Source organism: Saccopteryx leptura, chromosome 1, assembly GCF_036850995.1.
Source record: "Saccopteryx leptura isolate mSacLep1 chromosome 1, mSacLep1_pri_phased_curated, whole genome shotgun sequence".
In the NCBI taxonomy this organism is placed as follows: domain Eukaryota; kingdom Metazoa; phylum Chordata; class Mammalia; order Chiroptera; family Emballonuridae; genus Saccopteryx; species Saccopteryx leptura.
This window is the reverse complement of record NC_089503.1, coordinates 341,949,533-341,976,107: the sequence shown is the minus strand read 5'-3', so window position 1 is coordinate 341,976,107 and position 26,575 is coordinate 341,949,533. Positions and strand designations below refer to the sequence as shown.

The 26,575-nt window shown below is 35.6% G+C and overlaps 1 protein-coding gene across 11 annotated transcripts in view; it reads left to right on the top strand.

The window, feature by feature from the left end:
- The window catches only part of DOP1A (DOP1 leucine zipper like protein A), a 117,317-nt gene that overhangs the window by 43,577 nt on the left and 47,165 nt on the right, over positions 1-26,575 (top strand). For 5 of the 11 annotated variants that reach the window (XM_066358946.1, XM_066358941.1, XM_066358945.1 and 2 more), the window contains 9 exons: positions 790-884; positions 6,950-7,049; positions 7,828-7,937; positions 11,566-11,674; positions 12,922-13,042; positions 14,610-14,729; positions 16,467-16,578; positions 16,935-16,964; positions 17,277-17,516. In XM_066358946.1, the coding sequence (XP_066215043.1) occupies positions 790-884; positions 6,950-7,049; positions 7,828-7,937; positions 11,566-11,674; positions 12,922-13,042; positions 14,610-14,729; positions 16,467-16,578; positions 16,935-16,964; positions 17,277-17,516 (1,037 nt within the window). Of the gene's footprint in view, positions 1-785; positions 885-6,949; positions 7,050-7,827; positions 7,938-11,565; positions 11,675-12,921; positions 13,043-14,609; positions 14,730-16,466; positions 16,579-16,934; positions 16,965-17,276; positions 17,517-26,575 lie in introns of all 11 variants that reach the window. The other 6 variants (XM_066358950.1, XM_066358943.1, XM_066358951.1 and 3 more) reach the window with 4 other exon arrangements.

Genomic DNA, 26,575 nt, shown 5'->3' with positions numbered 1-26,575 from the left:
TTGAACAAGGGGTCACTCACTCTGCGGTAGCACCCCGGACAAGGCACATATGAGAAAGCACCAATGAATAAATACTGTGCCACAACAAAGAACTGATGCTTCTCATCTTTCTCCCTTCCTGTCTGTCTGTCCCTATCTGTCTCTCTCTCTGTCTCTGTCACAAAAAAAAGAAAAGAAAACATCACACTATTTAAATCATAAGAGCATATACTCTAAGGCCTGATAATTACCTTGAAAGAGTTATCCTACAGATATTTTTGTATATTACATAAGCATATTACATTATTATTTACAATAATAAGTATTTATAAACAGTATAAATGTCTATCATTAGGAGCCTTGTTAAATTAATAAATTAGGGTTTATCTGTGAAATAAAGTATTTCTGTGGTCATAAAAATAATAAAACACTTCACTGATAAGCAAAGCTCTCCAAATTATATTTTTAAATGAAAAAGCAGAATTTGGGATATATGCCTGTTTTTTTGTTTACTTATACTTGCAGAAAATATTCAGTAATAATACTGGTTGCTTGCAAAAAGGAAATTAGATGGTTGGGACAGAGATGGAAGAGAATCTTTTTGCTGTGTACTGTATACTTTTGTGCTCCTTAATTTTTAAAACATAATAGATTTAACTATTTAAAGTAATATAAATACATTTAATTATTGATAAGATGCTCAGAAGCATATTTTTATTCATGGGAGAAGATGAAGAGTTGTTACATTTTTATGGTAATATTTCCCAGTGAAATAGACAGTTGATTTTAAATCTTGCTTATTTTAGGTAGAAGCAGTAAGTACTTCGGTGCAGGACTCAAGCGTACTTGTACAGAGAAGCACACTGGACCTCATACTGTTCTGTTTTCCGTTCCACATGAGTCAGGTAAAACATTGATGTGATGTTAATATAATATAGCCTTTGGAAATGATAGATTTCTGAAGTGTAATTATTTAAGTTGCATTCTTTTGTTTTATAAACTAGTAAGTACATGGAAAATAAGTTCCTTTTTAAGGAATGGAACTTGTGAAAATTAAAGATTTATTGATTTGGATAAGAATATGTTAATTGAAATATATTATACTTTTTAAAAGTTCTAATCTTTTTATCCATTCATCTACTGAAAAATTCTGGGGTGCATTTACACAATGGAACACTACTTGGCTGTAAAAAAAAATAAGTCTTTCCTTTTGCAACAGCATTGATGGACCTGGAGATTATTATGCTAAGTGAAATAATCCAGATAAAGACAAATACCCTATGATCTCACTTATATCCCACTTATATGTGGAATCTAATGAACAAAATAAACTGATGAACAAAATACAAACAGAGGCATGAATACAAGGAACAGATGTACAGCTAACAGAGGAAAAGGATTTGGGGGGCTGGTTGAAAGAAGGTGATGGATTTAGCAACAAAGCATACATATATAACACAGACAACAGTGGGGTGATAGGAGAGGAAGAGGGGGTTGAGGGGTGGGTGGAGTGGGCAAGGGGGGTAAAATGAGGACAGAAAGAAACTTTGCTTGGAGCGATGGACACATCTTGCAGTGCTGATGCTGTTTCGCTGAGTTGTACATTTGAGATCTGTACGATTTTGTGAACCAGTGCCGCCCCAGAAAATTTAATAAACAAACAAACAAAAATAGTTCTATAATAAGTAGAAAGTACTTATTGTTGCTTATGAATGAGCCAGGCCTCTGAACCAAGGCCTTCTACCCAGGTGTTATCTTTGTCTTGGTGTTATCTTTTCTTGGTTAGATGACTTTGAGTTTATTACACCTTTAGCAGAGTGGGCTTAATTTGAAAGGCAAATATAGTAATTAGTCACTGTGACATTCTCTAATACTTTTATTACAAATGGGAACGACTAACTTAACAAATCATGTCTGAAGCATTTCATTTCTGGTACTTAATCAAATTCTCATTTTTAAAGAAGTCATCTAGATTCTTTTGAGTTTTAAACCTTAATGAATAATGAGCCTAACAAAATAATAAGAGAATTTTTATCTTGGAAATGTAAGTTTATTTCTTAAAAGTCATTAGCAGAAAGGGCTATTATTTGAAGTTTTGTAAGAACTGTGATTTATAGATAACTAGTGAATTTTCATTATGATTAACTATGCTCAAATTTTTCTTTATTGCTTTATTCACTTTGAAATTGAATTCTCAATAATTGAAGAATTTTATACTTCATTGCCTATACTGTCCCTAGTTGGGACATAAATCTATCACAGTTTCTATTTGGAGTCTCCATCTTTAAACCAGTAGCCTTAATTCTGCTTTGGCTTTTCATAGACTCATTCACTGGGACATCTCAGTGTATCCTAAACTTACTAGTATGGGGCTGGGCAAACAGCCTACAAGGTAAGAATGATTTTTACTTTTTTAAAGGCTCAAAAAAAAAAAATAAAGAATATGCCAACAAAGTATATGTATTTATTATATAGCCCTTTAGTGAAAAAACGTATTGACCTTTACTCTTAAACTTTCCCGTTGCACTCTTCCCTTGCAAATACTCAGTATTACTAGTCCTTCAGTATACTGATAGATGACGGAACAAGATCTGAGGAATTAAATCATTATAAACTTAAATTGGGAATAATTAATTTATAATCTCACTGATCAGTGTTTCTCAATCTTTTTTCAGCCTGAGCTTTCTTCAGTTTTCTTATTCCATCACCTCTGTACCCCTACCAACAAAGATTTTCTCAAGCCTTACCTTCTATAGTTTATATTATGTAAACAGTAGTTATGTTGAATATATTTAAAAAGTAATGCCCTACCCAGTCCCAATTCTAACACTTTCTTCCATTACTGTATCAAATTATTAGATTACCTGAGAATAAGGATCTTGGCAAAGTCATCTTTGTTCTCTACTTTTCCTCTTTCTGTGTCTTGTGTATTATAATAGACACTTTGAAGTAGTCATTGTAATTTAGGAGAGTCTTCATTACCTTATCCCAAAAAAATGATTGCTGTTTGGAGCTTCAGCAGTTGATGTGTTGTTAGATTCTTTTTTATTTCATGGAATGTGTTGACCTTAATCTCTGGTGCTAACACCTTTAGTTGAGGTTATAATATAAATTTTTATGTTAGAAATACATTAATAGTAATCAAGAAATGACTTTTCACTTAAGAGTAGTAAGATTGGCATACTGTACTTTTAAAAATTCTGTGGTAGTATTTATAATCTACATATCTGATGTTGAATAGATAGATCAGCAGTTCTCAAATGCATTGGTTTCAGGACCCCATTACACTCTTTAAAAATATTGAGGATTCTAAAAAATCTTCTGCTTATGTATGTTAGATCTATCTGTATTATCATAAATGGAAAACTGACCATTTAAAAACTATTTTCCAATACAGTAAAAGAAAGTAGTGAGAATAGTAGCATTGCTTTATATTTTTGCAAAGCCCTTTAATATTCTGACCTAATAGTAGAAAGTAGAATGCTCATTCCTGCTTCTGCATTTAATCAGAATCAGTTGTGACTTTTTTTCTTTTGATTGAAGTATATGGAGAAAATCTGATCTTATATTGATGCATAAATTGGAAAAAGGAGAAGTATTTCAATAATCTTTTCTGTTAAAACAGATGAGTCTTTTTTATTTTTTTGTGGCAGAGACAGAGAGTAAGAGAGAGGGACTGATAGGCACAGACAGACAGGAAGGGAGAGAGATGAGAAACATCAATTCTTTGTTGTGGTTCCTTAGTTGTTCATTGTTTGATTTCTCATATGTGCCTTGATCAGGGGGCTACAGCAGACCGAGTGACCCCTTGCTCGAGCCAGCGACCTTGGGCTCAAGCTGGTGAGCCTTGCTCAAACCAGATGAGCTCGCGCTCAAGCTCGCGACCTCGGGGTCTCAAACCTGGACCCTCCGTATCTCAGTCTGAGGCCCTATCGACTGAGCCACCGCCTGGTCAGGCCAGATGAGTCTTTTTTGATAGTACACCAGAACTTGACAAGCTGTAGTTTTAAAACCTTAGTTGTTGCCTGACCTGTGTTGGCACAGTGGATAAAGTATTGACCTGGAATGCTGAGGATGCTGGTTCGAAACCCCAAGCTTGCCCAGTCAAGGCACATGCAAGAAGCTACTACTACAAATTGATGCTTCCTGCCCTCCCCCGTTCTCTCTCTCTATCCTCTCTCTTTAAAAAAAAAAAAAAATTAGTTGCAATATGGAATCTAAAACTATGTCAATGAACTTTTTTATATACTGTTTCATTAAAATCCACTGGTCTTGTCTTGTACTTTGAACATCTCTGTTACCCATAAGTTCTTTTGTAACATTATGATTGGCTATTTGGAAAATGTTAGTTTGCTGAATTATGCAGATTTTTAAATGTCAACACATTTCATTATACAGTACCAAACTCATATTTATAACTGTCACTAATGATCTCATTAGTAAAATGCTTAAGGTATTAGGAAGCTTTCAGGCCGGTTCAATGCAACACAATGCAATTTTAAGCCAAATACAAATTTTTCAAAATCCTAATTTTCCCTTGGAAGCTTAAATTTTATTTGTAATAATGAATATTAATTGTTTTTCTTGAAGTGACAGACTCACTTTATTTATTTACTTTATTTTTTTTGAGAAAATGTCTGTCAAGTGTCTAAGAGTGATAATCATAGTTTGTATCAACCAGGTAAAAGTAGTCTGTGTAAAAAGCTGATGAACTCACAGTTCAGTCATACAGGTCTGTTTCCCTGGGATATCTACCATACTTGAATGTATATCAGAATATTACACAGAATATTAAAGGATGTACTTAAACAGTCAATATTTAATAAAATAAAGTTATGCTCTTTCATCAACAACATTCTAAAGAGCAACTGAAATATTTTTGTTTGTTTTGGTTTGTTTTTTTATTTTACTGCAAGTACATGGCAGTAAAAAAATACAGTGACAGCAAGTACAGTGGATGCCACTGCTTTACTGCTTCCTGGTTAGAAGCCAGTAGTTTTACCTGCTACCACATTATCAGAGCAAATACCAACATAGCAGAAAAGGCAAATAGCATCTTGGTATTGCTGTGAATTTTGTTTTTTTCATTGTGGGCCTCCTAAAAGGGTTCTAGAGATCCCCTTAGAGTCTGGGGACTGCACTTTGAGAATTTCTTTGATTAATGGAAGACATCTGTGTTCAGATAAGTGATTAAATTGTAAGCTGTTGATGATCTTTGTTCTGTAACATCTCAATTACTTCTCCAAAATTCATTTAAAACAAATAAGCTGAATGAATCCCTTTCTATCTCTGTCAAGAAACCTGTTGTAGTAAAATGTTCACCAGTCTATGATTAATGGGAAGTCAGTTCTTTAATCAGCTGGGGCACTAACCTGGAGTTTGAAATTGGCCTAGTACTTAGGCCCTGTGAAGCTCTGGTTTGTATTCAAGAGTGTTGTTAACCAGTTGATTTCTTTCTCTTCTTTTCCTTCCCTCCCTCCCTCCCTCCCTCCCTCCCTCCCTCCCTCCCTCCCTTCCTTCCTCCTTTCCTTCCTCCCTCCCTCCCTCCCTCTCTTTTCTTCTTTCTTTCTTTTCTTCTTTCTTTCTTTCTTTCTTTCTTTCTTTCTTTCTTTCTTTCTTTCTTTCTTTCTTTCTTTCTTTCTTTCTTTCTATTAATTGAAGTTATTGGGATGACATTGATCCACAAAACCATACAGGTTGCAAGCTTACAAGTCAGTATAACACAATCTGCACACTGCATCATGTACCCTCCACCCCCAGCAAAGTCTCTTTCCAATGCTATTTTCTTCACCTTTGCTCACCTCCATCTAGCCCCTATCTCCCTTTCCCTCTGGCTGTCGCCACGCTGCTGTCAGTGTCTGTGTCAGGGGTCCCCAAACTTTTTACACAGGGGGCCAGTTCACGGTCCCTCAGACCGTTGGAGGGCCGGACTATAAAAAAAAAACTATGAACAAATCCCTGTGCACACTGCACATATCTTATTTTAAAGTAAAAAAACAAAACGGGAACAAATACAATCTTTAAAATAAAGAACAAGTAAATTTAAATCAACAAACTGACCAGTATTTCAATGGGAGCTATGCTCCTCTCACTGACCACCAATGAAAGAGGTGCCCCTTCCGGAAGTGTGGAGGGGCCGGATAAATGGCCTCAGGGGGCCGCAAGGGGCCTGCGGGCTGTAGTTTGGTGACAGCACTGTCTTACTGTTACTTCCTAGTGCTCGTACTTCAAGATTCTATTCTATAAGTGATTGTCTAGGAATGTTATAATTTACAGAATTTTAATTAGCTGTGCTCCTTTTATCTTTTTTTTAACTCTACCTCATTTAGCTACAACAAGATCTTCTTTAGTAAATAATTTAATTTGTTTATTTATTTTAGTAAATATTTTTTAAACATCTACTTATGGCTATTAGGAAAGAGGTAAAGAAAAAATGATTAGTTCTTTTTAAATAGTCGAGTAAAATGAAAAAAATAAGATGTTAAAGCTAGGTGATGACTGAACAAGTATTCATTATATTGTTTTCTGTTTCACTATGTTTAAAACACTACAAGATAAAAATTTTAAAAAGAACAAGAAATAGAAAGACTTGGAAAATAGTGAACTTTCAATGAGTTTATAGTCAGTTGACTCTATGAATGTTAATGACTAAAGGTATATGATTTTTTAATATCTGTCCCATAATGCTCTATTTTCTTAGTGTCAGATTTTGCTAATATTGGATAAGGATGAAGAACTCTAAACCGGAGGTTAAAATAATTCAGCTATACTTTCAGCTGTGCAACTAAATAACTGTGTTATCTAAATTCTCTTAAATTTTTTCTAATCTCTATAACAGGAGTAGTAATTCCTGTATATAAAAGTACATTAACCCTAAAGTTTTGAATGTATTATAAGATATATTTTAAAGAGGGGAAAAAATAATGTTTATGTATATGATTAAATACAGCCACATTCCTAACTTTCTCAGGCCACTCGACCAGATATGATCAGGATCTTGTCAGCAGCCCTTCATGTAGTACTAAGGAGGGATATGTCCCTGAACCGAAGACTTTATGCATGGCTATTAGGTAGGTGTTTGATATGTGTGGTCTTAGCTGGGAAAAGATGGAGAGAAGTTTGCTGTACATAGTATTATTAAGTTGTATGTATGTCTTATATGAAGAAACTAAAAATTGGCTTAAATGAATAATAAAAATATAAACACTATTAACTGTGTATTGTATGAAGAAATTTCAAAAGCTTTTTAGTTGAAGAGGCTATTTTAATCCAGAGGTTATGTTCCCATTGACAAGATTTTTTTGCCCTTATAAATTGAGGTTACCTAAGTATGTACTTGGTTTGTCTAAGTATGTAGACAAAGAAGAATAAATTAATAATCAAAATAAAGATATAATTCCTGAAATTTTGAAGTCATTGAAGGAATCAGGACCAGTACTGCTGTCCCACACATAGAACCAGTCTCTCACTCAGGCAATAAAGCATTGTATACACTTGGTTTTTCCATATTTTTCCTCAGTATTTGGGCTGTCTCCACAGCTCCTCACCACCTGGAGTGAGTGGACACTCTATCATTTAATTTGGATTTTCTGACTCCTGTTATTTCACTGTTCAGAACATTTAGGTTAAAAAAAGGATAATTCTGAAACAATACTATGATATTCACTTCCATATTGAATTGGTTTCCCTTTATTAAACCATCTAAAATGATCTTTCTTGCTGACATTGATTGGGCTACTAATTGGTAAGTATTTAGTGCTGTTTTTGAGATATTTATTGTTTTGATGTTAGTGAACAACAGTTTTGAGAATTTAATTTTAATTTATTTTGCAATTTATTTCTATGGAGGTTTTGATAACAATGGTGTTATCATAGGACCCAGAAGCACAAGGCACAGTAATCCTGAAGAACATGCCACTTACTATTTCACTACCTTTTCAAAAGAATTGTTGGTCCAGGTAATTAATGTTTTCATTTTATTTTTTGATTACTCTCTGACGACTAGAATTATTCAACAAGTGAAAAACAAGGTTCTGCCTTAGTTGAATTAATTTATAATTGAAGAGGTGGAGACAAGACTCACAAACTTCCTAACTGATTATATATAATAAGCAAATGATTACATTAAATGAATATGTAATCATAAGCTAGGCTTACTTCTGTATATGTCCAGAGATTTTGTTTATTTAGTTTGTTTTCATGACTTTAGTATAACATGGTTGCAGTTTCTCACCTGGTTGTTCTATGAAAATTGGACTTTTCCAAAACTGAGCCAGGACCTGTGTTTTTTCCTCTGAAGCCCCAGGGGAATTTGGGTTGCCACTGGAATCTAAATGTTTGGTAAAATTACTGTTGTCATAGAAATGTTAAACTGAACCATAGGTTTATTTATTTTTATTTTTTAATTTTTATTTTTATATTAAATTTATTGGGATTACATTGGTTAATAGGATCATTTCTATAATACATGATCTGTATATTGCATTGTGTTCCCACCAGCCAAGTCAAATTAACAGATATTTGGCCCCCTTTACCCTTTATTACCTTCTTACCCCCATTCTTCTTGTAACCATCATAATGTTGTCTATGTCCATTAGTTTCAGTTTTATATCCCACATATGAATGAAGTCATGTGGTTCTTGGCTTTTTCTGATTGACTTACTTTGTTTAGCATAATATTTTCAAGGTCCATCCAATGTTGTTGCAAATGGCAGTATTTCATTTTTTCTTATGGCTGAGAAGTATTCCTTAGTACATATGTACCACATATTCTTTATTAATCCTCAGTAAGAGGACACTTTGGTTGTCTCCATGTCTTGGCCACCGTGAGTAATGCTGCAGTGAACATAGGGGTTGCATATATCTTTGTGAATAAATGTTTTTGAGGTTATTGGGTAGATACACAGAAAAGGAATTGCTGGTTCATATGGTAACGATTCTTAATTTTTTGAGGAACTATCACACTGTTTGCCATAATGGCTATACCAGTTTATATTCCCTTTTCTCCAGTACTTGTTATTACCTGTCTAAGACTTGTTATTACCTGTCTTGTTGATAGTAGCCATTCTAACAGGTATGACCTGGTATTTCATTGTAATTTTGATTGGCATTTCCCTAATAGCTAGTAAAATTGAACACATTTACATACATCTATTGGCCAGTTTTCTGTCTTCTTGGGAGTGGTATCTGTTTAGGTCCTCTGCCCATTTTTTTATTTGGATTGTTTGTTTTGGTGTTGAATTATATCTGTTCTTTATGGATTTCAGATATTAACCCCTTGTCAGAGCTGTTGTTTGCAAATACTATCATTCAGTTGGTTCCCTTTTTGTTTTGTTGTTGGTTTCTTTTGCTGTGCAGAAGAAGCTTTTTAGTTTTCTATAGTCCCATTTGTGTATTTTTGCCTTTACTTCCCAAAATGTTCTGAATGACTAAGGTTCATAAGTTTCATACCTATGTATTTTTCTGTGGAGTTTGTTGTTTCAGATCTTATATTTGGGTCTGGTTCATTTTGAATTTATTTTTGTACATAGGGACAAACTAATCTAGTTTCATTCATTTGCGCATGGCCTTCTAATTTTCCCGGCGCCATTTATTGAAGAGGCTTTCCTCCATTGTGTGTTTTTGGCTCCTTTGTCAAAAATTATTTGCCCATATACATGTAATTTTATTTCTGGGCTCTCAGTTCTGTTCCATTGGTCTGTGTATGTGTTTTTCTGCCAATACCATGCTGTTTTAATTATCATAGCTTTGTAGCACAATTTGAAGTCAGGTAGTGTGAAACTTCGGCTTTGTTCTTTTTTCTCAGGATTGTTTTGGCTATTCAGGGTCTTTTGTGGTGTCCTACAAATCTGATGATATTTTTGTTCTAATGCTTTAAAAAAATGAGATTGGGATTTTAATGGGGATTTTATTAAATCTATATATTGGTTTGGGTATTATGACCTTTTTAACTATTTTGATTCTCCCCATCCATGAACACAGAATATCTTTTTATTTCATTGTGTCTTTTCTCGTCTCTTTTAATAATGCTTTATAGTCTCACCATATAATTCTTTCACATCCTTTAAGTTTATTTTTAGGTATTTTATTCTTTTGTTGCAATTGCAAAAGAAATTTTTTTAAATTTGTATTTCTGAAGTTATATTGTAAGTATATTTTATATTACTTTTATTCCAATTGCATTTATTCAGGATATAAAAAATAAACTAAGAAAATAAATGGTTTCTGAAGCATTTTAAAATAGAGGTTATAAGAGTATAGTTGGTTTTGAGTCACCAGTGGGAAAATTATTGCATACTAGCAGATACTACTATGTGATGTGTCATAGTCTGGTGCATGTTGATGATTTTTTTTTTAATTAAGTGAGAGGCGGGGACACAGGGAGGAAGAGTGACAAACTCCTGCATGTGCCCCAACTGGAATCCACCCTGCAAGCCCCCTACGGCAGTGGTCCCCAACCTTTTTTGTGCCACGGACCGGTTTAATGTCAGAAAATATTTTCACGGACCAGCCTTTAGGGTGGGATAGATAAGTGTATCACGTGACCAAGACAAACATCAAGAGTGAGTCTTAGACGGATGTAACAGGGAATCTGGTCATTTTTAAAAAATAAAACATCGGGCTGACCTGTGGTGACACAGTGGATAAAGCGTCAACCTGGAAATGCTGAGGTCGCCGGTTCGAAACCCTGGGCTTGCCTGGTCAAGGCACATATGGGAGTTGATGCTTCCAGCTCCTCCCTCCTGTCTCTCTTTTCTCTCTTTCTCTCTCTCTCTCTTCCTCTCTCTCTCTCTCTCTCTCTCTCTCCTCTCTAAAATGAATAAATAAAATTAAAAAAAAATAAAATAAAACATCGTTCAGACTTAAATATAAATAAAACGGAAATAATGTAAGTTATTTATTCTTTCTCTGCGGATCGGTACCAAATGGCCCATGAACCGGTACCGGTCCGCGGCCTGGGGGTTGGGAACCACTGCCCTACAGAATGATGCTCTGCCCATCTGGGGCCCCTGCTCTGTTGCTTGGCATCTCAGCTATTTCAGTGCCTGAGGCAAGGCCATGAAGCAATCTTCAGAGCCTGGGGCTAACTTGCTCAAACCATTCCAACCATGACTGCAAGAGGAGGAAAGAGAGAGAGAAGAAGGAGAGGGAAAGGTAGAGATGCAAATGGTTGCTTCTCCTATGTGCCCTGACCAGGAATCAAACCTGGGACTTCCACACACCGGGGCCAACACTCTACTGCTGAGCCAATCAGCCAGGACTGTTGATGATCTTAAATAGAAATATATTTATATATCTTTTGGGCAAACAATCAATTAGTTCATGAATTTATTTTTCTAGATTTTCTTTAACTTTCCACCTTTTTCTAGAAAAAAAATGTAAGCACTTTTTTCTTCTATTAAGTAAAACAAATGTAACATTTTTTCCCACTAGTGGGTGGAAAAAGCCAACTTCAGCGAAAAGCTTCAGAAAAGCAATAATTGGGGATGTAAATCTTTGTCACATGTGGTTGTATTTAAAAATATTTTTTGTTAGAAAAAAAAATACGAATCTCTTTAAAATGACTGTACTTTTTCTATTTTAAAGGCAATGGTGGGAATCTTACAAGTGAATGTATTTGGAGAAGAGAGCACCTTAATGCAGGATCTAAAACCTTTTCGTATTTTAATCAGTTTGCTGGACAAACCTGAGCTAGGTAATATTACTGTCGTAGGGCATGAGGTCACATGTTTGTTTTATATTCTTTTATAATACAAATAAAGAAAAATTGTTACTTAGAAAAATTGCTATATTTTAAGATGGTCTCTAAATACACATTCTTAACAATTTCTTACCTAACATTCACCCTAGAATGTTAAGATACAGATCCAACTAAGATAACATCCAACTAGTATGTTATCATGTATCTACTCTGTACTATGTGTGTAGCAGAGGAGTCATTTTAAAGATGATATCTGAACTCTTAATACTGATTAAGTTACTGAGAGAAGAAGGGAGAGCAACAGAGAGAGAGAGAAACATCACTTTGTTGTTTCACGTATTCATGCTGTCATCACTTGATTCTTCTATGTGCCCTGACAGGAAATCAAACCCTTTAACCTCCGTATGTCGGGACAGTGCTAACCAATTGAGTTGCCCAGCCAGGGCTATAACTATCTTATAGTTCACAGAAGTCAAGGGACTTTGAGCAATAATATTTGAGTTGTATCCATCAACACTCTTCCCCATACTCCCTTTGTCTTGTGTGTTTTCCTTTTCTTCATTGTATATTTCTTCTATAATTAGTTCATTGGGAAGTTATTTATGGCATGAGGGACAAAAATTAAGGAAAAACATAAGTATTAGCAGAAAAAATGAAATAATAAAGTGTAATTTTTTTAAAAGTGAATTTTAAATATAAAAATATCTTGAGTTATATCAGTGGCTTTGAAGGTTTATTATAGCTATTATGTGCTAATAGATGAAGCTCGGGATTTTTTTAAGGAGATTGCTACCTTATAGCAATAAAGATTATCCATGTGCATTTTTATATTACTTAAATTTAAGATAGTAGTAATATTACTATTATATACTGAATAGTTATTATATCCTGGGAACTATGCTACCCACCTTATGAATGTTTTTGTAACTCTTACAACAGTCATATAAGTTTGGTATTAGTTCAAAGAAGTTAAGTAACTTGTCCAAAGTAACAACTATTAATTGTCAAAATGAATTTCCCTTATTCTGTAATCCATTGTCAGCCTTGGTTAAATAAACATTTGTTCAATTATTTAATATTTTACTGTTAGTTTCTCAAAATGTGAAGTTTATTTAGCTTTAAAGAAAAACTTGTGTAAAAAAATACTTGTTTTAAAGCATTTTTTAATTGGACCAATTTTTAGATAGTCACGATTTGTCAATGCTAATTATTTCTGTCTTTAATGTGTATGTTAATTTTAGGACCTGTAATTTTAGAAGATGTCTTAATAGAAGTGTTTAGAACATTGTATTCTCAATGCAAAGCAGAGTTGGATCTTCAGATGGAACCACCCTTCAGCAAGGATCATGCTCAGTTAAGCAGGTGGATTATGAAAAAATTAGGCATGGCATGACTTAAACACAGAGTTAAGTGAATCAAAGGCTACCAGGTGTTCTTTAAAGAATTTTTTTTTAATATTGGTTATTTCTTCTTTCAGGTATATATAAATACCTTTATTTTTTTTTAAATGAGTGTAGGAGAGATAGTGAGACAGACTCCCACATGTGCCCCAAACAGGATCCACCTGGCAGCCCCATCTGGGGCCAATGCTCTAATCAACAGAGCTATTTTTAGCACCTGAGGCTGATGTACCTGACCAACCAAGCTATCCTCAGCACTGAGAGATGACGCTCAAACAAGTCTAGCCATTGGCTGCTGGAGAGGAAGAGGGAAAGAAAGGGAGTGGGTGGGGGAGAGAAGCAGATGGTTGCTTCTCTTGTGTGCCCTGACCGAGAATTAAACCTGGGACATCCATTCACTAGGCTGAAGCTCTATCCACTGAGCAACTGGCCAGGGACTATAAATAAATTTTTTAATGGCTAAGATAATTCATAAAATTAGCATACCCTGTTCACCAAGTCAGTGAGGGATACATGTTGACAAAGTCTTTTTTATTTCTTTTCTACTTTAAGCAGCCTACCACTTTTCCAGTCTCATTTATTATTAAAATATGACATTTCTATGACTACATTTTTTTTTACATAATTTTCATTCCCTTGATAATACTGGAGATAAATGAATTTACCTAAAGCATACATTTACATATTGAAACATTTTATGGCCACTTTTGATTTCTAATAAATATGATACCCTATAATTTTTGTTTGAGAAGTTTATATTGACCAGAGTGGTACACTATTTTATTCTGTGCTCTGATATTTTATATTGCCCTGTAGAGTATTTAATCTTTAATTCATGGGTATGTGTTGCAACTTGCTAGATGCATTGACAGTACCTTACTCTATATAAAAATAATTGTTTTCATTGTAAGGTGGGTGTTTGGAGATGGTAGGTAGGTGGGTAGTTAATAAGTTAAAGGATTCCCATTGAAATAACAAAGTTATTTTCCCTTATAGGACTTCTGTAATAATGGCTATATACAGTATTAGTTCTTTTGGCTGTTGTATCTTAAGCTAAGAATATTAGATTGAAAATCACCAAATAAACTTTACCTTTAGTAAACAATTCTTGAACAGTACAGGAAAGCAAAGTTATCTCAGAATTGAGCTTTCAAAATCAAATAGCTACCCATTTTATATATGACAAGGGAAGCAAAATAATTTAATTCCAAAGTAAGAGTTAGGTATTCAGAAAAGTTCAAAAAGAACTTCCTGTTCTTTTGCTGGAAGTACAGCTGTTTTTTCTTATGAAAGGCTAATTATTTATTTTGATCATATAGTTAAGTAGTGAAAACTCAAATTTGGAAAAATGACTACATATACCATAATAAGAGAGTGTCAATAGATAAAAATTATCCATTCCAATTTTCTCACAAGTTTTCTAGCAAGTACCTAGGAATATGTACTGCCCTGACAACATTTTACTCAAATTTAATTTGAAAAAATAAATGTTAATATTTATTAGTTTTTGTTTTTCTTTTTTATTTTAGTAAATTAAGGGAAAATAAGAAAACAGCAGAGCTGATTAAAACTGCCAACCTTCTCTTTAATTCCTTTGAGCCTTATTATATGTGGGATTATGTTGCACGTTGGTTTGAAGAATGTTGTAGGTATGTTTAACTGTTTCATTCATTTTAATTTAATAGCATTCAAAGCCAATCTTTGTTTTTTAAGTTCTTGAATCTAATGAAAAGAATTTTCTTTTGTACATTCTACTCCTACTGTTGACAGCTATTAAATATTTAATAGCTATAATCTGGCTCTACCCTGTCCAACTCTAGAATATAGAATTATTGATTATATAATCAGCATTGGAAAGAAGTTTAGAGGTGAGTTCTTCAGTCACTAGCGTACATGAAAGACTTTCCCTCTCCAGTATGTACTAAATCTAGTTTTTCCTTATTTTAGAGAAAAATAGCAAATTTGTGGCTGCTGCCTTAGAACATATTCCCAAAACAATTCCCACTTTTAATAACAAAAAAGTGCCAGGTGTCACATTTGTCTGTTTTAAAGCCATAGAACCAGCCATATTGTCATTGCTGAGTGATAAATGCCTCCAACTCCTAGGACATAAAGCTTAACAAGTGCTCTGAAACCAAAAAACCCTGAGTAAAATCTCTGTCTGAATCATAGCCCAAATTCTCTCAGAACCAGATTAGCCTTTCAAGCCTCAAGAACATATAGGAAAAAAGTAAGCATGTATGAATTTGGGATTAAAAGTCTCTCAAAAATATAAATGCTGATTTGACACATTAATTGTAAATTTAATGGTTTGGAAAATTGCTTGCTTATTCATTAAACAGATACTGAGCACCTAGTTGAAAAACACTGTGCTAGGCATATCTGATCCCCATCTTCAAAAACTGTGTAGTGGGAATGAGTAAGACATGCACATGTATATTCCTAGTATTAAATTAAAAGTTACCATGCTTTAGTAGAAAGAAAATGTGGTAGGAATGTTGAGGAATTATGTGTGTCTTATTTTCACCTGGCCTTCATTTCTACATTCAAAAACACACATCCCTTCTTTTTTTAGCTAACCTGGACTATTCCCTGAACACACATTAACTTTCATGCTGCTGAGCCTTCACTTGTGCTATTTCTTCTAAAATACAATATTTTTCCCCTTTGCATATATTTTGAGGTCCTATATAGAGAAGTCACCCACCTTTCAGTAGCCTTTTGTGACTTCTTCAAGTCTCTTATCAGAATCAACACTTCCTATATAGTCACATTATTACATTTATCTCTCTATGTGTTTATATTTCTTGCTGGTTAGGGACTATACAGTATTCTTAACTTTGTCCTTCAGAGTATAAGGCAGTAGAATGTCATATAGGATTCATATAATTTGATATGAATGTAGTAATGATCTCTACTACTTGGATCAGAAGAGGCTTCCTGGAGGCGGTAGCATTTGATCTTAAACCTTGAAGGATGAATGCATTCTGGATATGAGAGAATGAGGGTAAGGGAGACTGATAATTCAGGACAGGTTTGTATAAACAAAGGCCCTGAAGTTATAAATACAGCAGCAAATAATCTTTTCCAACTAGCAAATGGTATCTGTAAAGGGACGGATAAGAAATAAGTCCTCGAAAGTGAAATTCGTAACACTTGGAGATGCAGGATGGAAACTGCAGGGGTAGGTTAAACCTAGAAATCTTGCTCTGGGAATTTTCCACAAAGAGGTGCAGTAGTGTCCTGGGGCAAAGAGAATGTACTTCATCATAAGAACATTACTACGCATGCCCCAATGTTGAGTTGACTTCCATTAAAACGATGATGATGTCGTACGTTTATTTCACTTGACAGTATACTTGATAAAGTGAATTTTACTCTTTTAGGAGGACAATGCGTGCCAGACCTCAGACTGGGCCTGGAGATAGTGAGTCATCTGAGTTACAGCTGACCAATTTCTGCTTACTGGTGGATTTTTTGTTGGATATAGTTTCTTTGGTAAGATCATTGTGGTAAAAAATATTGAGGAAATCTAATATAGTTCAAATGTGTTATGTTGAAGACACCTTATCTTCAAATAAATTTTATCTTTAATATTAATTTTTTTACATAGCTTTTTTAATGTAATTGTATTAAATATTTTGTCCTATGAAATATACACATAGTACATATAAAAGTCTTATATAATACATGGGATATACTGCATAATTGCATGTTGTTGAAATCTTAAATGTTTAGTGTGTAATGATTTAATACTGCATTTATATTCATTAATGATTTTTTCTATTAAATGAAGACTTTTGGAAATCTTTTCCCCTTTTCTCTCCTCCATTCTTTGCTCTCTCATTCTGAAGCCTACTAGAAGTATGAGGGTGCTGTGTCAGGTATGCCATTCAGCCTGTTTTGTTTTTAACTGATTGTTTTCCCTTTGTTGTACTATCATTTCAGTAACATAGCAGATAAAACTGGCATTGTTTTGTAGTCTGTACTTTAAAATAATAAATTGAGAATTTAGGCATTAAATCTTATGTCAATAATTAAATGATTATACAATGTTAATTAAGAGCATGATACATATAAAATATTACAGATGAGTAAAAATTATTTCCTTTTTATATAGATTAAAAGTTAATAAAATAATATAACTTTGGGGTTATACATTGTTTAAATTTTTGTTATTTCACCTTTTTTTCCAGGAGACTTACATTGAAATCCAGACAGAACACTTGCCCCAGTTGCTACTCAGGATGGTTTCTGCGCTAACAAGCCATCTCCAGACATTGCGCTTGTCTGAACTCACGGATTCGCTCAGGCTCTGCTCAAAGATCCTTAGCAAAGTTCAACCTCCACTGTTACCTGCCAGCACTGGAGGGGCTTTGCAGTTTCCAAGTGGGCAGAACAACTCAGTCAAAGAATGGGAAGACAAAAAAGTAATGGTAGGTGTTGATTTTGACATTAGAACAGTTGACACTTAAACAACATGGGTTTGAATTGTGTAGGTCCATTTCCAGGGGTCCCCAAACTTTTTACACAGGGGGCCAGTTCACTCTCCCTCAGACCATTGGAGGGCCGCCACATACAGTGCTCCTCTCACTGACCACCAATGAAAGAGGTGCCCCTTCCGGAAGTACGGCAGGGACCAGATAAATGACCTCAGGGGGCCACATGTGGCCCGCGGGCTGTAGTTTGGGGATGCCTGATTTATACAGATATTTATTTTAAATATATATAACATTTTTGAAGATTTGCAATAATTTGAAAAACTCCCATATGCATCTGTAATGTAGAAATAAAAAAATTAAGCAAAAGCTAGGTATGTCATGAATGCATAAAATAAATGTAGATAATAGTCTATTTTATCATTTACTACCATAAAATATACACATCCATTATTAAAAAGTTAAAATTCATCAAAACGTATGCACACAAACACAGATCATACATGGTGCCATTTGCTGTTGAGAGATGTCAGCAAACGGCAGAGATGTGGCATCACCACTGGCTAGGCGGCTCACTCGGTTAGAGTGTCACCCCGATCCCTGCTCAGGGCACGCACAGGGTCGGCCAGTGAATGTGTAAGTAAGTGGAACGACAAATCCATGTTTTTCTCTCTTTCTTTCTCTTCTTCCTTTCTTTTCCCTCCCTTCCCTTCTATCTCCTTTCCTCTCTCTATCAAATCAATTAAGTAAAATTCTGAGAAAAGCTGTTGTGTTAAAACATAACTGCATTAAATTAACTGTGTTACATACTATACCACTAATAATTTCACAGCCGCTCCTTTTGTTGTTGCAGTGAGCTTAAGTGTTCTGAGTATTCACTTAAAGTGCCACGTGGCACTAATCATCTCATCTCTGAGTGAGCAGTTTTTCCATCCAGTAAATTGCATAACTCAGTAAAAATGTATTATTTCATAGTTCTTGCATATTTTTTATCATGATTAGTGCAATACTGGAAACCTTGAATAACACAGTGAGACCCATACAAAGTGCTACTAGTGATACTGGAAGTGCTCCCAAGAAGCAGAGAAAAGTCATGAATTACAAGAAAAGATTGAATTGTTTGATATGTTCTGTAGATTGAGGTCTGCAGCTGTGGTTGCCTGCCATTTCAAGATAAATGAATCCAGTTAAGGACCGTTGTTTAAAAATTTATAAAGGATATTTGTGAAGCAGTTACTATACTTGTGCCAGTAGGAACAAACACCTTGCAAATAAATACTTTTTTATCTCATTGAAAATGTAGCTTTAATGTGGATGCAAGGTTGCTATATGAAAGGCATACCTATAAGACTGATATGAATCAAGAAAAAGTGAAGTCACTGTGTGACAACTTAAAGTAAAAGGCAGGTGAAGGATTTAAAGCTGGAGAATAATTTTAGAAAGTGGTTAGGTTTGAAAAATGTCAAGATAACAGGAGAAGCAGCTTCTGCCACCCAAGAGACAGCAGGTAATTTCGCAGTCACCATTAAGGAAAAATCATCAAGGAGAAAGAATATCTGCCTGAACCGATTTTTACCGCAGACAGAAGTGCATTTCCTGGGGAAATACACCACAAAGGATGTTTATTAGTGAGAAAGAGATGCAAACACCAGGCTTTAGAGCAGGATGGGACAGGCTAACTTTCTATAAAACTGCTAAACCCTGAGTCTTGAAGGGAAAAGATAACAGCCACCACCAGCCTTTTGGTGCAACAAGAAGGCCTGAGCGATGGGAGCGCTTTCTCTGGATTAGCTCCATCCGTGCTTTGTCTCTGGAGTCAGGAAGTACCTTGTCAGTAAAAGACTGCCTTTTAAAGTTTGTTTGATATTGGACAATGGCCCTGGCCACCCAGAACCCCGTAAGTTCAACATTAAAGGCCTTGATGTCTTCTACTTGCCTCTAAACACAGTGCCTCTAATTCAGCCTCTAGGTCAGGAGATCATAAGGACCTTTAAGTCTCATTACACACAGGATACTCCAAGTACAAAATTGCTAATGCTATGGAAGAGAGCCCTGATAGAAAGAACAGCATGGAAGTCTGGAAGTATTACACCATTGAAGATGCCATCATTGTTATAGAAAAACCATTAAAGTCATTAAGGCCCAAACAATAAATTCCTGCTGGAGAAATTAGTCCAGATATTATCCTTGGCTTTACAGGGTTTAAAACAGAGCCAATCAAGGAAATCATGACTGTGGATATAGCAAAAAAAAAAAAAAAAGTGAAGGGAAAAAGATTTCAACATATGGATATGGAGAAATTCAAGAACTAATAGACACCACATCAGAGGTTACCAGAAGACTTAATGGAGACGAGTTCACTACATGAATGAGTGGTGCCGGGCAAGGAGGAGGAAGGCGGAGAAGTGGCAGTGCCAGAAAACAAATCGACCTGAGAGGGTCTGGCAGAGGGGTCCACGTACTGTCCTCAATGCTGCTTTTGACTTTTATGACATAGAACCGTCTATGCTACAGGCACTTAAAACTAAAGCACACAATAGGATTGATATTGTATAGAAACACTTTTAGAGACATGAAAAGGAGAGGCAAATATTACAATGTGTTCCTTAAAGTTTTATCAAGTGTGCCTGCCTCCTCTTTACCCGTTTCCCCCTTTTTCCCTTTCTCCCCTTCCCCCCACATTTTCTCCCCTTCTCTCCCATTCCTCTCTTTCCCCTCTTTCCCCCTTCCACTCCTTCCACCTTTTTTTTACCTCCTTCACCTCCTCTGTCATCTCTGAGACAGCAAGACCAACCCCTCCTCCTCCTCTCCCTCCCCCTCTCTTCTTCCTCTTCCTCCTCTTCCTCCTCCTCCTCTTCCTCTTCTTCTTCTTCCTCCTTTCTTCCTCCTCCTCCTTCCTCTTCCTCCTCCTCTTTCTCCTCCTCCTCAGCCTACTCAATGTGAAGATGAAGACATTTAGGATGATCAGCGTTCATTTAATGAATTGTAACTAATCATCATGCCATACAGTTATAAACCTATCTGTTGTTATTTATGTGTGCATGTGTTTGTGTGAAAATCTATTTATAATTAACTGTATGGCAAGAACTGTGTAAGACGTTTCTGTGTCATTGTTATCATCACCTGAATATTCATTGTGTAGAACACTGTGTGGATGACTTGTGTGAAAGTTGATAGCCTACCCTTACATAGACACAAGGTGAATAGTCTTTAATAAAATTAATAATATGTGTGTTCTCTTACTGTTTTTTAAGTTTGCTTTCAAAATAATTACATTATACATTATGCCTCTTTCCCATCAGTCAACCATTATAATAAGTGGTTTTTTAAAATGTAACAACAATTTAAATTCTGTGCTATGAATATGACTGTAATGCTGTAATTTTTTGAATACAAAAAATTTTATAATGACTCATTTATTAGTGTGTAGGCTAGGCTACCATGAAGCAACCATATCTATTATACTGACCTACCATAAAGCAATGATATTGCTGCTGTTTTGTTGTCACGCATGAATCATTATACCAGTAAATAATTATGAATTCCTTTTTCACATTATCTTTTCATTTTTGATGTCTGATGTTATTAATATATATAAGATCTACAATGTTTTGTGTTATATAAGACAATATTGATGTAGGTATTGACAAACATGGTATAAACTAACACCATCTCTAAATAAATACAATAAATACAAATGACATACTGTCAATAAATACAATGCAGTACTGTATATGTATTTTCTTTATGGTTTCTTAACATTTTATTTTCTCTAGCTTTATTAACACAGTATATACTACATACAACATACAAAATAGGTAATAATTGACCTGTTTATATACTGCTCAAAAAATTAGGGGTTATTTTATTGCTTCATATTAATTTTTGAAATATCTCCTAATTTTTGTGAGCAGTGTATTATTGGTAAGGTTTTCTGTCAACAGTAGGCTGGGGAGTCAAAAGTTATGTGTGGATTTTAGCTGTGTGGAGAATGAAGGGGTCAACATCTTCCTATGCCCATGTTGTTCAAGGGTCAACTCTTTATTTCTTCGAAGCAGAACAGTTTCTGAGTAAAAGCCCTTATATATAACCATTTAGTGAATCTTGCATAGATCCAAATGTGTCAGTAGACCATTTTGTAGGCTTTTGGCTCTACTACAAGTTAACTTTATATTAACACTTTCCAATCAAAATATAATGCCAGCAACATAAGTAATTTTTAAGTTTCTGGTAGCCACTTTTCTGTAAATAGAAACAGGTGAAAATAATTTTAATTATATTTTAGCCCTTTCTAGCTAATTTATTATTATTTCAATATAAAATTGATGTAATATAAAAGTTAGATGTTTTACATTATTTATTGTATTGTCTTCAAAATTCTATGTATTTTATACTTATAGCACATCTTTGTCCAAATGCTACATTTTTTTTTGTATTTTTCTGAAGTGAGAAGCAAGGAGGCAGAGAGACAGACTCCTGCATGTGCTCGACTGGGATCCACCCAGCATGCTCACCAGGGGGCAATGCCCTGCCCATCTAGGGTGTTGCTCCATTGCAACTGTAGTCATTCTAGTGCCTGAGGTGGAGGCCATGGAGCCATCATCAGCGCCCAGGCCAACTTTGCTCCAGTGGAGCTTTGACTGTGGGAGGGGAGAGAGAGATAGAAATGAGAGGCAGAAGGGTGGAGAAGCAGATGGATGCTTCTCCTCTGTGCCCTGGCTGGTAATCGAACCCAGGACTTCCACACGCCAGGCCTAAGCTCTCCCACTGAGCCAACCAGCAAGGGCCAAATGCTAAATTTTTATCAGAAATACTTGAAATAAAAAAATTTAGTTCCTCTCTCAAATCAGCCACATTTTATTTTTTGTTTTGTTTTGTTTTGTTTAATTTTTCTGAAGTTGGAAACGGGGAGGCAGTCAGACAGACTCCCATATGTGCCTGACCGGGATCCACCCGGCATGCCCACCAGGGGATGATGCTCTGCCCATCTGGGGTGTCGCTCCACTGCAACCAGGGCCATTCTAGCGCCTGAGGCAGAGGCCATAGAGCCATCCTCAGCACCCGGGCCAACTTTGCTCCAATGGAGCCTTGGCTGCGGGAGGGGAAGAGAGAGACAGAGAGGAAGGAGAAGGGGAGGAGTGGAGAAGCAGATGGGCGCTTCTCCTGTGTGCCCTGGCCAGGAATCGAACCGAGACTCCTGCGCGCCAGGCTGATGCTCTACCACTGAGCCAACTGGCCAGGGCCTCAAATCAGCCACATTTTAAGTGCTCAGTATCCACATGTTATTAATCTGAACTACTGGTCATTTTCATAAGGATGCACTAGATTTTTGACATGCTCTTCTTGAAATCCAGAATCTTTTTATTTCATCTTCTAGATGCTTTGTTTGTTTGTTTGTTTTTGTGACAGAGATAGAGACAGTAAGAGGGACAGATAGGAACAGACAGACAGGAAGAGAGAGAAATGAGAAGCATCAGTTCTTCATTGCGGCATCTTAGTTGTTCGTTGACTGCTTTCTCATATGTGCCTTGACCTGGGAGCTACAGCAGAATGAGTGACCCCTTGCTCAAGCCAGTGAGTGACCTTGGGCTTTAAGCCAGCGATCTTTGGGCTCAAGCCCATGACCATGGGATCATATCTATGATCCCACTCTCAAGCCAGCAACCCCACGCTCAAGCTGGTGAGCCCGTACCCAAGCCAGTGACCTCAGGGTTTCGAACCTGGAATCCTCTGCATCCCAGTCCAACGCTCTATCCACAGCCCACTACTTGGTCAGGCTTATCTTCTAGATTCTTAATGCTTATTTTATGACACTGAATAGAATTGTAATGATTTTAACCTAGTACTAGTAGCATACTTAAACACTTGCAAAACACCTAAGGCAAAATCAGTAATTTAAAAGCTTTCAACTTTATGATATTAAAATATTTTTAGCAAATATTAATGAAAACAATGAAATTATATAGGTATGGTGGTGCTATGTTAAAACAAAGATTTAAAAATTTCTAGCATATAAGAATTTATATAGTCACCCCTTTTATTCAGTTGTTTTTTTGTTTGTCTTCAGCCAAGAAAAATATACTATCAAGGTGATAACATGCAACCTTCCTCATCAACTAATAATCCTAAAACATTTTTTTTGGCCCTTCTCAATATATATTTCTTCATGTATGAAGTAAGAATTACTGACAGTCAATTTAAACGTAACCAGGATTATTCTACATAAACTAAAACATGTCTGTTTGACTTCTTACCTGCTTATTTTATATGTGATACTTTATTATAATATTCTGTTGTTGGAAATTCATTTTGTTTGTTGTTTTTTTCTTTATTTATGCCTTTAGGATCTTAGAAATAAAACTAAAATAGGTATTAACTGCTTTTGAAGCTTTGCTTTATTTATTTTCTTTTCCAAGTGAGAAGAGGGGAGATAGACTCCCACATGTGCCCCAAACAGGATTCACCTGGTAACCCCTGTCTGAAGCCAAGTCTCTTCCCATTTGGGGTCATGCTCGCAACCAAGCTATTTTTAGTGCCTGAGGCAGATGCTCCATGGAGCCATCTCCGTGCCTGGGCCAATGTGCTCGAACCAATTGAGCCATGAGTGTGGAAGGAAAAGAGAGAGGAAGAGAGAAATGGGGGAAGGGAAGATGTGGAAAAGCAAGTGGTTGCTTCTCCTGTGTACCCTGACCAAGAATCAAACCCAGGATATCCACATGCCAGGCCGACGCTCTACCACTGAGCCAACTGGCCATGGCCTTCACTTTTTTTTTTGAGTGATATTAGAATAGGGAAAGGACCTTAGCATTCTCTCAGTAGCATATTTAAATATGTGAATATTTACTGTGTGGAAAACATCTGGAGGCACTTACTGGTAATTAAAGGTAATGTGATGGGAACATCAATTTGCAGTAAATGAAATACAATTATATAATATACTTTAAAAATAATGGTTTATTAACCTTAGAATATGTTTTTCTTTCTCTCTATCTCTCGTATTCTTTTATGTTCCCAGGGAATGTATCTTTTTCCTACTTTTTACTGAAGCAAATTGGTATTATCTTCACTGAGATATCTGAAAATTGATCATATTTGAAAGCTGAGGGTATTTTCTGTATTTGTTTTGAAAGCGTAAGTGAAAGAATGCTTCTTTAAAGAATTATAAGTCTAATTTTATCTCTCTGCTCTTACTACATTTTTGTAAAACCAGTGTATTGGATCTTTATATCCAAATGTACAAAATATGTAATTCCTTTTTATTTTCAAAATGACATTCTAGTACAAAATAATGAATTTTATAGCTTGAATTCTACTAATATAAAATCTTTAAAAAAGGTCAATACAGAAATAACTTTACAGTAATAAGCTAATTACAATTTTACCATTTAAATAATACTTTTTTTAAACTATTAATACAATATTTTAGATGGTGGTTAACCATTCAAAGAAAAAAAATTGACAAGTTCACTCTCATAGCCATCTCTAACTTTGTCATTATACTCTGAACATTTCTCATAGTCTTACAGATAAAGTGATATGTTATGGTGAAAAGAGCATGAAGATTAAAATCACCTAATTTGAGCTCTTCTGCTAATGAGCTCCTTTTTTTTTAAATTTATTGTGTTGATACGGTTTCAAGCATCCCACTCAATATGACACCCTCTACACAGCATAGGCGTTTTTTATTTAATATCCCTGAGCCTCAGTTTTTTTTTATCTTTTTTTATTTTTAAAGATTTTATTTATTGATTTTAGAGAGAGTGGGGGAGGGGAGAGGGGGAGGTATCAACTCGTAGTAGTTGCTTCTCGTATATGCTTTGACCAGAGAAGCCTAGGGTTTTGAACCAGCAACCTCAGCATTCCAGGTTGATGCTTTATCCACTGCACCATGACAAGTGAGGTAGTTTTCTTTCCTTTGAAGTAGAGGAAATAGTCTGTCTTTATTCAGCACTCACGCTGGGTATCCAGAGGTGAAGCAGACCCAGTGTCTGCCCTTCTTGACCCTTTCTTTCTTTGAGACAAACATTAAACAAATTGCACATTTAATTATAGTTATGATGAGTGTACTAAGGAAAATATAGAGTGGTAGGAATGTGGAAAATGGGAGGATTTGATCCTGATTGAGGGCCAAGGAAGGATTTCTTGAGAAAGGATTATTTGAGGGAAACCCCAGGGGAATCTGGGGTAGAAGTGAGGTGGAAAGAAGAGAACGTCTGATAGAGGAAAGAGCGTTTGCAAAGACTCATGGGTAGATGGGAGCACGGTGGAGACAGTGGGGGGATAGAGCTGTTGATGTAGTCAGGAGCCCAGGTCTCAGCCTTTTCACTGTACTAAGGCTTTTTATCTTAGAACACATGCAAGGGAAAAGTAAGTGACATAATCCTCAGATTTGTATATTTGAAAAATTACTTTGGCTGCAGTGTGGAGTGTGGATATGCCGTAGTGCAGGTGAGAGGTGGTATAAATGTGCTAACAAGATTTGGGAGTGGAAACAGAGAATTGGATGAATTAGCCATGTATTTAGGAGGGAAAATCAGTAATCTGTAGTAATGGATCAGTTAGGGTCTTGAGTGATTACTAACATTTATTGAATGTCTGCCATGTGTCATGTATTATATCAGGTACTTTATATATATATATTGTCTTAATGTTCATAGCAGCTTATAAAATGGAGGAATTATTGTCATGTCAGTTATACAAATTAGGAAACCTATATTTGGAGAAGTTAAATAACTTGCCAAGCTAGTAAGTGGTAGAGCTTTGGCTAATGGTCAACACCGTTAACCACTATATTGAAGGGATGTAAAGGAAGTGTGGAGGAGAGTGGAGAAGGTACCAAGACTCACCTCTAGGTTTCTGTCTTCCTGGCTTGGTAAATGATGGTATGATTCACTGAAGCAAGGAACGTTGGGTGAGGCCCAGCCTTGTGGCAGCAGAGCATTTAGTACATACATATCTTTAATGATCTTACTCAAATTTGAATTATACTCTGGCACAATTGCCCAACAGAGTTTACGTATATATACAGTGTTTGTTTATTTAAACGAGGCCAGAAA